Genomic DNA, 13,914 nt, shown 5'->3' with positions numbered 1-13,914 from the left:
ACACTTTATTTGGATAGTCCCAAATAGATGGCCATACTATCTGTTGATAAGCAACTTGCTAAGGGGTTAGGGTTAGGTTTAGAATAGGGTACCGAGTGGCCTAGCGGTCTAAGGCACTGCATCACAGTGTCTAGATGGGTCACTACAGCCCCTGGTTCGATCCTGGGCTGTGTCACAACCGGCCGTGATCGGGAGTCCCATAGGGCGGCGCACAATTGGCCCAGCGTCGTCCGGGTTAGGGGATGGTTTAGCCGGGGTAGGCCATCATTGTAAGTAAGAATTTGTTCATAACTGACTTGCCTAGTTAAACAAAAACAAGGGTTAAGGTTAGGGTTTGTGGATGGTTACTTGAAATGTTGTTGACAGTTATTGAACATCTACTGAAAATCTACATGGGACTATCCAAATAAAGTGTTACCCTATAAAATAGTACCCGACAATATTAACATCTGCATCACTATAGTATAGTACAATACAGTATAATACACCTCACTTTGCCTGCACTGTGAGTGCACTGTAGGAGAGTATGGTAAAGTAAGATACAGTATAGTATTACTACATAACTATACAATAGTTTTTAGTACACTACATCGTCTCATACCACACTGCTCAAGGTGAGTAACAGTCAGATAATACACCATCAACAGCTACACCATGAAGTACATTAACATCTACACCTTGAAAACAGCAAACAGTTAGTACAATAGAGTACCCTCTGTTACAGCATGAAGAGTTGAGTGGAGTACACTGTTACAACACACCATGCACATTACATCATAGCATCGACATCTCCCTCTGTTTGTCTACACCAGTCAACTCCAGTTGAATATGACACATAATGTGGCAGCTCTACACGTAGAGGAAGTGTTGTGTGTGTGTGTGTGCCTGCGTTTCCTGCGTGTGCGTGTGTTGGTATGTTAACACTTTAGCCGGAGTTGTGTAACGGCCAGTTTGGAAAAATTCCGAAGTAATTTCTCTTCCAGTAAAAAAAAGCAAGAGGAAAAACAGAGCCTGTGGATCTAAGGGAAAACATGTGTGTATGAGCGTGTGTATGAGCGTGTGTTTAGCTTATAGGTCCACCCCCCTCTCTCTCCCCGTCTCCCCTCCCTGTCCCATCTCCCCTCCCTCCACTCCCATCTTGCCTGCCTGGTTTTAGAGGAGACTTTCCACTATGAAACAGAGTAAAAACGGCACCACATCCAGTACTGGTACATACCTGTTTATTACAGGTCCCCTTGTGGACCACACTTGACAACATTACCGTTTTTAATGAGTATGATTAATTTACACACATTTCATATGTTCATAGTAGAAACGTATCAGCTCTTTCCCTCCCACACATATATACGCGCGCACACACACACACACACACACACACACACACACACACACACACACACACACACACACACACACACACACACACACACACACACACACACACACACACACACACACACACACACACACACACACACACTGGTGGCCATAGCTGGTGTTCAGTGTGTCAGAACAGAGGTAGAGGGGGGTAAACAAGCAGACCTCTACTGCGTCAGTTTAGAGATACTTCACCCCTGACCCTTAAACCACTATCCCTCCCCTTTCCCTCCCCCCTCTCTCATCTCACCCCTTTCCTGTCTAATTGAGCAGTAGAGCCCTTCGGCTCGCCTGGCTGTGTATGTGTGCTGATTCTGAACCAAAGGAATGTGCAGGAAATTCCAACAGCTTCAGCTAGATTCTCCCCCTTTCTCTGCCTGACGTACGTGCGCGCGCACACACACACACCACATGGACACATAGGCACACATGGACACACAGACACACACACACCCATGAAGCCACACACACACACACACACAAGCAACAAAGACACACACACGGCTGCTCCACAGTGTGTTGTGTTGTGAAGTGCTGCCTGCCCTTGTCAGAGACGAGCGACAGGACCGGGGCTGTATTGCCGTGGCGAGGAAACAATAAATTGGCATTCCACTTCCTGCCACCATGTCACTTACTTCCTGTTTCCAGAGTTATCCTCCTAGCGTGTGTGTGTGAGAGAGAGAGAGGGAAGGCGTGAGGGAGAAAAACTAAACAAATATAGCTCTTCTAAAACTGACTTTGGAGGATGTGTTGTCTGTCTGCCCCTTATTGCTGTTATTTTCACAGAAACCCTTAGAATAGAAGCTACGACGTTTAGCTAGTTATCCATCTACTATGGATGTTGCATATTATGCATATTTTGTTTCTTTCTGTAAAATGTTAATCATTTATTTTATTTTCCTATCGGTTTATCAGATTGGAACCTTGACTGTGCACTGGATTTGTTGTTGGTAATATGACACTGTCTGAGGAGAGTGTTTGTCAACGCTCCAGTGGTAGCTAGCCTAGCCCTCAGAGACTAAGCTAGGGAGAGTTGATCGTTTGCTGAGGCTCTTGGCGTGTGAGTGTGACAGCGAATGAACGGGCCTCGCTCGCTGAGTCGACGCGGCCGGGTCGAGCAGGCAGCCAATGGCAGTGGTCGTCACATAGGACATGAAGGGTTTGCGGTCGCAGTGATTCATGACCTCGGCATGCCACACAGATGAGCGGTCCAGATGTGTTCTCTCTCTCTCTCTCTCTGTCTCTCTGTCTCTCTCTCTGTCTCTCTCTCTGTCTCTCTCTCTGTCTCTCTCTCTGTCTCTCTCTCGTCTCTCTCTCGTCTCTCTCTCTCGTCCCTCTCTCTCTCTCTCTCTCTCTCGCTCGCTCTCTCTCTCGTCCCTCTCTCTCTCTCTCATCCCTCTCTCGTCCCTCTCTCTCTCGCCCCTCTCTCGTCCCTCTCTCTCTCTCTCTCGTCCCTCTCTCTCTCCTCTCTCTCTCTCTCTCTCTCTCTCTCTCTCTCTCGTCCCTCTCTCTCTCTCCTCTCTCTCTCTCTCGTCCCTCTCTCTCTCCTCTCTCTCTCGCTCTCCTCTCTCTCTCTCATGCTCTGTTTTGTTCCTCACTTTCTCTGTCTGTGTATATATCTATCTTACCTACCTCCAATACTTACCAAAGTTGACTGGGGCAGCTCTAGCAGGGCAGAAATTTGACGAACTGACTTGTGGGAAAGGTGGCATCATATGACGATGCCACGTTGAAAGTCTTTGAGCTCTTTTGTAAGGCCCTTCTCCAACCATCGTTTGTCTATGGAGATTGCATGGCGGTGCTCTCGATTTTCTACACCTGTCAGCAACGGGTATAGATGAAATAGCCGTATCCACTCATTTGAAGCGGTGTCCGCAGTACTTGTGTATAAGTGTACGTGGTCCGCTGCAACTTTTCTTCACAATAGAACAAACAGGCTCATTCTGTTCAGAACAACACAGAATGTCATCTTGTAGCTGTACATCAAACATAGTGATCATAAATGTTGACACTGTAAATTAGTTTTATGATTTGGAAATGTGAAGTGAACATTTGGACTCACGGGTGTTTGGCTTGCTTGTGTGACATCAAAGCGGTATTTTATTATAATCCTCAATGTCTCATCTTTCAAAAATACTTAAGAGTCCTCTTAATTTACAGCAATTCCCTCACTCAGACAAAATATTTTCAAAAGTTGCGCAATTAGCAGGAGGGATCGGGTCAACTTTTTGTTGCAAGCGGTGCGCAAGTTCAAAATGTTTGTCAGTCAAAACCCGTGAAGCGCAGAGCCAGAGCTCTGACGTCATGTGTGTGTGTATGTAGCATGTCACTGTACAACCACTACATTCAGTTTAGGCGCTTTTCGGTGTCCAAATCAGCAAATTTTCAACCCGTTTACCGGTACAAGTGTAAAGGGCAACGTCTTTAACCCAAAATGTGAATAATCCACTGTTATTAACAATGTTTTATAAGCACGGAATACTCCCTTTTAAAAACAATCACACTTGCCTAACACTTTAGCCGAACAGACTGGTGATGGGTGGATTGTGGATGTGGGAATGTGCTTCCGCGTAAAGGAGCTAATTGGTCAAAGGCAGGCTCGTGCCTGGCAAAGCATTCTTTGCTCTAACCCCCTACCCAATCAGTGACCTGACCTCACTAAAGTACATCGCCAGGGAGGGAAGCTCCTCACAGACAGCCACACAGGGCCAGGGCAGGCCCCAGATTAGCCACTAACTAACACTGTGCCTGCCTACACAGCCATCAATGCACTGCCACCCCTACTGGGTGTTACAGTACTGGGAAGCTCTCATTAAAAGATAAAAATAAACAATGTCTAGGTTACTGGGACAGAGAGGCTGGGTGGAAATGACTAGGTTTAATGATGATCTTTAACAAGGGGATTTGAGTTAAGACCAGCATGTCTAGCTGTACACTAGCTTTAGTTGGGGGGGTGTTTTAAAAGATTAGTCTCCTCTTGACTGGAAAGAGTGTGGGATTTGTAATAACCTATACTAGGAGGCCCCAATGTCTGAGCCATGTCTAGCTATGTAAAATGGCTGTTTGTGAAAACCCAAATATCTGTATTTTAGTACATTGTATTGGATTAATTCTGCATGTCAGTGTGTGTGTGTGTGTACAGTCACCTATCCTAAGTACTGTAGGATGGAGCTGGCAATACGTAATAAACCTATCATAGTGTTACCAACTCTGTCAGCTAGCCTTATGTTAATGGTTGAATTGATTCTAAGGCTAGTTTGATTAGCTTGAGCGTTTTAAGGATTTCCTTGGTAAAGCAGCAGTCAGGGGGTTATGGTGAAGTTATGGGGAAGGGGGTTATCAGGGCCTACTAGCTGCTCTCTGCTGCGCTGTGCTTAGTCCAGGCGTTTCTGCTGGAAATGAGCGACCAGCACGTTTTAGACCATCGCTCCACATTCAACAAGATGTTCTTTATATATATACAGTGGGGCAAAAAAGTATTTAGTCATGGCCCCATTCATTCTGTCTTTTACACGGATCAGTCGTCCTGGTCCCTTTGCAGAAAAACAGCCGCAAAGCATGATGTTTCCACCCCCATGCTTCACAGTAGGTATGGTGTTCTTTGGATGCAACTCAGCATTCTTTGTCCTCCAAACACGACGAGTTGAGTTTTTACCAAAAAGTTATATTTTGGTTTCATCTGACCATATGACATTCTCCCAATCTTCTTCTGGATCATCCAAATGCTCTCTAGCAAACTTCAGACGGGCCTGGACCTGTACTGGCTTAAGCAGGGGGACACGTCTGGCACTGCAGGATTTGAGTCCCTGGCGGCGTAGTGTGTTACTGATGGTAGGCTTTGTTACTTTGGTCCCAGCTCTCTGCAGGTCATTCACTAGGTCCCCCCGTGTGGTTCTGGGATTTTTGCTCACCGTTCTTGTGATCATTTTGACCCCACGGGGTGAGATCTTGCGCGGAGCCCCAGATTGAGGGAGATTATCAGTGGTATTGTATGTCTTCCATTTCCTAATAATTGCTCCCACAGTTGATTTCTTCAAACCAAGCTGCTTACCTATTGCAGATTCAGTCTTCCCAGCCTGGTGCAGGTCTACAATTTTGTTTCTGGTGTCCTTTGACAGCTCTTTGGTCTTGGCCATAATGGAGTTTAGAGTGTGACTGTTTGAGGTTGTGGACAGGTGTCTTTTATACTGATAACAAGTTCAAACAGGTGCCATTAATACAGGTAACGAGTGGAGGACAGAGGAGCCTCTTAAAGAAGAAGTTACAGGTCTGTGAGAGCCAGAAATCTTGCTTGTTTGTAGGTGACCAAATACTTATTTTCCACCATAATTTGCAAATAAATTCATTAAAAATCCTACAATGAGATTTTCTGGATTTTCTTTTCTCATTTTGTCTGTCATAGTTGAAGTGTACCTACGATGAAAATTCCAGGCCTCTCTCATCTTTTTAAGTGGGAGAACTTGCACAATTGGTGGCTGACTAAATAATTTTTTGCCCCACTGTATATTTATATATACTCTCTGTGTGTCTCGCTCGCTCTTTTTCTGTTCTCAATCCCTCAGCCCCCCCCGTCCCATCTAATCACCCCTTCAACTATTTTGAAATGATTGGCATTGCTCTGTCTTTTTTCTCCTCCTTTTTTCTCTCCCTCCTCCTCTTCTTCAGTTCTTCTTGTCCCTCTGACTGTGCGTGCCCCTTGCTGGTCTTAACCAGTACCACGTTTAGGAGTAGCGTGTTCTTTTCTCCCTTCTCCTTTGGCCCTCTTTTTTTTGTGCGATTTTCCCTTCTTATCGTGTGATGCGTTCTCCAGATGGTGTTTAAGACTGGAGTGTTTTGAATGCAGGAGATTGGCTTTGGGGATAGGGAGGTGGATGTGAGGAGGGAGGGGGAGAAAGTTAGATGCACAAATATCGTACCGCCCCAAAAATGCTAACTTCCCCTGTTATTGTAATGGTAAGAGGTTAGCATGTCTTGGGGGTGTGAGATTTGTAACTTTCTCACTCATCATTAATCACGATTCATTCAGGACTATCTGTGATCATGGTAGCATCCACATTAATGTAGAAGTGTTTAGAATCATATTATATTCTTATTTTGAAACAAGTGACTCCAAAATACATTATTTACCATTGAATTTCTATTGAGCACAAAATAATCTGAAACACAACCAAAACAAACAGAAAATGCATCCAAGTTTGTAGAGTCACAAGCTTGATGTAATCATTGCTTGCTAGGAATATGGGACCAAATACTAAACTTTTGACTACTTTAATACACATAAGTGAATTTGTCCCAATACTTTTGGTCCCCTAAAATGGGGGACTATATACAATAAAAATGCTCTAATTTCTAAACTGTTCATCCGATAAGGATACTAATACCCTCAGATTAAAGCGGACAGTCTGCACTTTAACCTCATAGTCATTGTATAATTTCAAATCCAAAGTGCTGGAGCCAAAACAGAAAAAAATTGTCACTGTCCCAATACTTTTGGAGCTCACTGTAGATGTGGCTCTGATTAGTCCAATAGCAAGTGCAGGTTAGAAATACGCCCTCACAAATTCCCTGTATATAAATCTAGTCCTCTCTCTCTGATTGAGGTGCAGAGGGCTGAGCAGAGTAAACAACCTATTTGGAGGAGAGAAAAAAAGGAAAAAGGCACTGTGGTCTGTTTTTTCAATTATGTTGTGTTGTTTTTATAGTGCAATTTTGGTCAGACAGAAGTGCAGTAAATGAATGCAGACTGTTTTTGCTCTCTTCTAGGGAAGGAAACACGGGATGGGGGAGGGATGGGGTGATGATGCATGGAGGAAGAAGAGAGAAGTGGGAGTAGAGTGGGAGGGAGCGAGTGAGCAAGGAAGGTGGAAAAAAGTATTTGGCTTCCCGGTCAGAGTTTCTGTTTATCAAATCCAATGACAGGCAATGGACTTCTTCTACTATTTTGTCTTTAGCTGTTGAGCACACTGTTAGGGTGTTTCTCAACCCTCCTCCACCGCACTCCATTCTTCCTCCACTCCTCCTCTTCCTCTTTTCTCTTTTGTTTTATCCATGGCTTAATCAACGTAGTTTGGCCTGGCGGCCAGCTGGGAGTGTTTAAGCGTGGTTCCATGTTAAAATAAAAAGCACCATGGGGAATATGACCCCTGATTCCCGTAAACCTCCTCCTCTCCTCTCCTACTGGCACAATAAAGGTATTTAAAAAAACAAAAAATCTCCTCCTCTAAGCCAGCTGCTGCTGCATAATACATTTTCCTAATGGAAACCAAACCTAATGGAAACCATAAACCATTAAAAATATATTTTTTTCTTAAGTGCAAAAATGTCATCCATTTTGCCTGCCCTCTCCATTCAATCACATTGAAAAATTGTGTGTGTGTATATTTAACTATGAAACCTCCTTTTGAATTCCATTTAGATTTATTGGCCATGAGCTGGTAAGCTTTCACTAGACACACTGTTATTGCCCTCTTAGACCATGGAATTTGCCTCATCATCCTACTCTTTCCTCTTTTAGAGAAAACTATCCCCTTGACCCTCCTAAACCAACACCGTGCCACCAGACGTGTGTGTGTGAGAGAGAGAGACCGTGTGTGTGAGAGGGAGAGAGATTGAAAGAGAGAGTGTTTGTAGGTTGAGTTTTGGGGTATCTGCTCAATAAAATACACCTTCTGGGAGGCCCCCTGCCTCAGAGAGAGACACACACACACACATACTTTAAACCCAGTTATAATATTACAATTTTAGGGGACTGTATCGCTGTGTTCCCCAGTGTCTCATCTCTCCTTTTCCTTCAACGCTGACAATGGGGCTCTTTCTGTAAGTCTGGCAAACACTCAGTCTATGGTTGCTGTGGGAGTGTGTGTGTGTGTGTGTTGCTCTATCTCTCTCTCCTCTGCCCTCTGTGTATGTGCTGTATTCGGCACTGTTTGGGTGGAGCAGGGCATTTTCCCTTCAAGTCTCAGTGGGGTGGGGCATAACATGTGTGTGTGCGTCAGACTTGGGTTCAAATACTATTTGACATCTTTCAAATACTTTGAGGATTTGCTTTAGTCTGGACAGTGCCAGGTGGACAGGGTTTTCACTTCTTTCTATTCATATTATTGTAACAGGCAAGCTCAATCAAGCACATATAGTAGTATTTGAACTCAGGTCTGGCCTGTGTGTTTGTCCAGGTCTTTGAAGTTCTTGGAGGGGTGGGGCTGAGTCTTTCCTCAGGCCATGGGAAAATCTACCAGTCTTAATGGGAGATTAAACAGTACCATTTCTAGCACTCTAACAACCACATTCTCACTCTCCTCTTCCAGCTGGAACAACCATATTCAGAAGAACCATAACACAACCACTGGATAACTAACTAATAGCGAACGCAGCCACAGTGAAGCAGGGGCAAGGCTTCATTCTGTTATAATTGGTATAATAGTACTGGAGTGCCGGGATAGAAGTTGCCCCGTAACCCCAGATCTAGGATCAGATATTCCAATCCTAAGCCAAACCATCAGCAGGTTTTAGAAAGAATCGGACCCTGTATCAGTGGTTCGGGGCAACTTCTACATACTGTTGGTGGACTTGGGAAGAAGGGGAGTAAGAGAGAGTGAGTCTGTCTGTGAATGACAGGAACATTGCTTAGAGGAAGTCCAATTTGCCAATGTCACGGTCATCTCTTTTGACATTCAGGGAAATTGCAAAGAATAACCCGAATTACAGAGGCTGCCAGGCTTTCTAGGCAACCGACCTGCGTGAGTCTGTGTGTGTGTGTGTATGCGTGCGCCTGAATGCTTGTGTGTCTGTTGCTGTGTGTCATTCTGTAAGTGAGTGTCAAGGCTTTCTGCCACGCTGCATGTTATATTATAGCTTAATATGTATCCCTCTTCCATCTTATGAGTTAGACTTTACACCACTCTGATGCACATACAGTATGCAGAAGACACACACACACACACACACACACACACACACACACACACACACACACACACACACACACACACACACACACACACACACACACACACACACACACACACACACACACACACACACACACACACAATACGGTGCCAGGTTAATTAATGTGCTGTAGATTTAGAAACATCAGCAATGAGTGCATCATGGAATGTTTACATAGCTAGCAGTGAGACAGAGACAGACAGAAAGCCAGGCATAGCAGGACAGTTAGATATGGTTATAGTCACTGGGACTATAAAGTCATGATGGAGCTCCCTACCATTACCTCATTGTCTCACTCCACCATTTCCTTTACCGCAATACTAAACAGTACGGTACATTAGATCATACAGTGTACAGGTGCCCACATAGACCAAGCCTGAGAGAGAGAACAGGTCAATGAAGATGTATCAGTCGACATGTAAAGTATTTTCTTTGTTTCTAATCTTTTATGTCTCCTCTTTTCCATCTATTTTTATTTTCTCCCTCCCTTTTCCTTTCTCTTTCTTGCCCCCCTTCCTCTTCTCTCTCTGTATATCCCCTACTCCCTCCCTCTTTCCACTCATCTCTCTCTCTCCATTTCTCTCTCTCTTTCTCTCTCTGCTGTCCAGATGTGGAGCAGATGGCTATTGACTGGCTGACAGGAAACTTCTACTTTGTGGATGACGTGGACGACCGGATCTTTGTGTGTGACAAGGACGGTCAGACGTGTGTCACCCTGCTGGACCAGGAGCTGTACAACCCCAAGGGCATCGCCCTGGACCCCACTATGGGGTAAGGACACACGCACAGTCACACACATTCACACTTCAAACGTGCACACACACATATGTATAGGCTGCCTGCACACACACACACACACACACACACACACACACACACACACACACACACACACACACACACACACACACACACACACACACACACCACACACCACACACCACACACACACGCTACACGCACGCCCCCAGACTGCTTATGCGTCCGTGTTTTGTCTTTTACGTTATGTATCTTATACCAATCCATCACCACACATGAAGTTCCCTTTAAGGAAATTAAGGTCATTTGAATTGAATTGAATAGATGTATACATATACACGCACACATTCACACTCGCTAACTAACCCTATTCAATGCCCCCATTTGTTGGTCAAGGTTGGATGGGCATGTCTTTGCATGTACACAGTGAGACAGCGAAATTCACACTGCAGTCTGTCTGTCCTCCCTCCTTTATCCCATGGGAACAGACCAATGTCCCAGAGCATGTGTGCTTTAACACGCCATAACAGTCCCATGAGAGGCCCAGTATTTGGGCCACAGTAGTCTGTCATTGTTACACAACCCAAAACAATGGGCTGGGGTTGAGGGGTGGGTGGAGGGGCAAAGTGGTTCCAGTTTTCCGAAACACTTGGAAGTGTTCCATTCCCCTCTCTGATTGGTCCGTGGGCCACTGACTGGAAGTTTGGGGGAGCAGTAATTTAGTGCAGATGTTTCATTTGTGTTGTTCAGCCCTGAGCCCCTGAGCGCTCCCAAATCCTGCCTTTTCACTGTTTTTCTATAGTCATGTTTTTATTTCAGCCCTGCTGTTTATGACGGGTCTCGGAACTCAATTCCAAAAGGGGTTGTGTGTGCTCGCCATGTGTCTGTGTGTGCGTGTCTCTGTTTGTGTATGTGCAAGTATTTGTTTTTCATTCCAACCAATTCCCAGTGCTATAATTGTCTGTGCAGTAATATACTCTGGTACATTTACTTCCCCTGCCTGATGTTGTCCAGCTGCTATAAGAGGATGAGAGTAATATTATTGGCTGTAATTTAGAGATTATATAATATTAGTACACGTGTGTGTGTGTGTGTGTGTGTGTGTGTGTGTGTGTGTGTGTGTGTGTGTGTGTGTGTGTGTGTGTGTGTGTGTGTGTGTGTGTGTGTGTGTGTGTGTGTGTGTGTGTGTGTGTGTGTGTGTGTGTGTGTGTGTGTGTGTGTGTATATATACAGTTGGCTGATTTGCCTTTAAATTGTTTAACTTGGGTCAAATATTTCGGGTAGCCTTCCACAAGCTTCCCACAATAAGTTGGGTGAATTTTGGCCCATTCCTACTGACAGAGCTGGTGTAACTGAGTCAGGTTTGTAGGCCTCCTTGCTCGCACATGCTTTTTCAGTTCTGCCCACACATTTTCTATAGGATTGAGGTCAGGGCTTTGTGATGGCCACTCCAATTCCTTGACTTTGTTGTCCTTAAGCCATTTTGCCACAACTTTGGAAGTATGCTTGGGGTCATTGTCCATTTGGAAGACCCATTTGCGACCAAGCTTTAACTTCCTGACTGATGTCTTGAGATGTTGCTTCAATATATCCACATAATTTTCCTGCCTCATGATGCCATCTATTTTGTGAAGTTCACCAGTCCCTCCTGCAGCAAATCACCCCCACAACATGATGCTGCCACCCCCGTGCTTCACGGTTGGGAGGATGTTCTTTGACTTGCAAGCCTCCCCCTTTTTCCTCCAAACATAACGATGGTCATTATGGCCAAACAGTTTCATCAGACCAGAGGACATTTCTCCAAAAAGTACGATCTTTGTCCCCATGTCCAGTAGCAAACCGAAGTCTGGCTTTTTTATGGCGGTTTTGGAGCAGTGGCTTCTTTCTTGCTGAGCGGCCTTTCAGGTTATGTCGATATAGAACTTGTTTTACTGTGGATATAGATACTTTTGTACCTGTTTCCTCCAGCATCTTCACAAGGTCCTTTGCTGTTGTTCTGGGATTGATTTGCGTTTTTCACACCAAAGTATGTTCATCTCTAAGAAACAGAACGCGTCTCCTTCCTGAGCGGTATGACGGCTGCGTTTCCCCATGGTGTTTAAACTTGCGTACTATTGTTTGTACAGATAAACGTGGTACCTTCAGGCGTTTGGAAATTGCTCCCAAGGATGAACCAGACTTGTGGAGGTCTACCATTTTTTTCTGAGGTCTTGGTTGATTTCTTTTGATTTTCCCATGATGTCAAGCAAAGAGGCACTGAGTTTGAAGGTAGGCCTTGAAATACATCCACATGTACACCTCCAATTGACTCAAATTATGTCAATTAGCCTATCAGAAGCCATGACATCATTTTCTGGAATTTTCCAAGCTGTTTAAAGGCACAGTCAACTCGGTGTATGTAAACTTCTGACCCACTGGAATTGTGATACAGTGAATTATACGTGAAATAATCTGTCTGGAAACAATTGTTGGAAAAATTACTTGTCTTGCACAAAGTATATGTCCTAACCGACTTGCCAAAACTAAAGTTTGTTAACAATACATTTGTGGAGTGGTTGGAAAACGAGTTTTAATGACTCCAACCTAAGTGTATGTATATAATATATATATTTTTTGTCCTTTAAAATAACCTAAAATCTATCCGAAATACGGTGTAGACGTTGTTGTTGTAAATGACTATTGTAGCTGAAAACGGGAATTTAAAAAAAATGTAATATCTACATATTCGTACAGAGGCCCATTATCAGCAACCATCACTCCTGTGTTCCAATGGCATGTTGTGTTAGCTAATCCAAGTTTATAATTTTAAAAGGCTAATTGATCATTAGAAAACCCTTTTGCAATTATGTTAGCACAGCTGATCACTATTGTTCTGATTAAAGAAGCAATAAAACTGGAGTTCTTTAGACTAGTTGAGTATCTGGAGCATCAGCATTTGTGGGTTTGATTACAGGCTCAAAATGGCCAGAAACAAAGAACTTTCTTCTGAAACTCGTCAATCTATTCTTGTCCTGAGAACTGGAGGCTATTCCATGCGAGAAATTGGCATAAAACTGAATATCTCGTACAACGCTGTGTAGTAGTCTCAACTTAAACAGTAAACAGTGAAGAGGCGACTTCGGGATGCTGGCCTTCTAGGCAGAGTTCCTCTGTCCAGTGTCTGTGTTCTTTTGCCCATCTTAATAAATTATTTTTATTGGCCAGTCTGAGATATGGCTTTTACTTTGCAACTCTGCCTAGAAGGCCAGCATCCCGGAGTCGCCTCTTCGCTGTTGACAATGAGACTGGTGTTTTGTGGGTACTATTTAATGAAGCTGCCGGTTGAGGACTTGTTAGGCGTCTGTTTCTCAAACTAGACACTCTAATGTACTTGTCCTCATGCTCAGTTGTGCACCGGGGCCTTTCCGAGAGCATGTCCAAGACAGTTTGATAGTTTCCTCCTGTTTAGGAACCTGAGGCACGGTAAACAAGCTTTTTAAGGAAAAAGACATAATAGAATATCAAATGTTCTAGTTAGGCCCAGGAGGTGTCCCAAGGTTGTTGCTGGACAAACTGTTACCACACTCAAATATTGCTCCATATAGAACCTAGTGAAGGTAATAAGGGGTATTCAACTACAGAGCCAAGTTTCCCCTACATTTATCAATTCACCAATCAATCAATCACTGTCAAACAGCTGTCTTTCCTCTCCCGCAACTCTTCCCTAGGTTGTTGCTGGAAATGAAATCATCCTCATGCTCAGTTAACTTACCTGCTAAAATAAGTTTGGAATGAAATAGAATCTAGAATTCTTGTCTGTAATCATCTCCCTCCCCTATTCTTCTTCCACAG

General features: G+C 44.1%; 1 protein-coding gene across 7 annotated transcripts in view; it reads left to right on the top strand.

Moving 5' to 3' along the window:
* The window catches only part of LOC139560450 (low-density lipoprotein receptor-related protein 1-like), a 181,259-nt gene that overhangs the window by 80,811 nt on the left and 86,534 nt on the right, over positions 1–13,914 (top strand). For all 7 annotated transcript variants that reach the window (XM_071377261.1, XM_071377248.1, XM_071377270.1 and 4 more), the window contains exon 7: positions 9,933–10,095. In XM_071377261.1, coding sequence (XP_071233362.1) covers positions 9,933–10,095 — 163 coding nt within the window. The remainder of the gene's footprint in view (positions 1–9,932; positions 10,096–13,914) is intronic.

Source organism: Salvelinus alpinus, chromosome 2 (assembly GCF_045679555.1).
Source record: "Salvelinus alpinus chromosome 2, SLU_Salpinus.1, whole genome shotgun sequence".
Lineage (NCBI taxonomy): Eukaryota > Metazoa > Chordata > Actinopteri > Salmoniformes > Salmonidae > Salvelinus > Salvelinus alpinus.
Note: the sequence above shows the minus strand (reverse complement) of the source record. Positions and strands in the feature narration are given on the sequence as shown.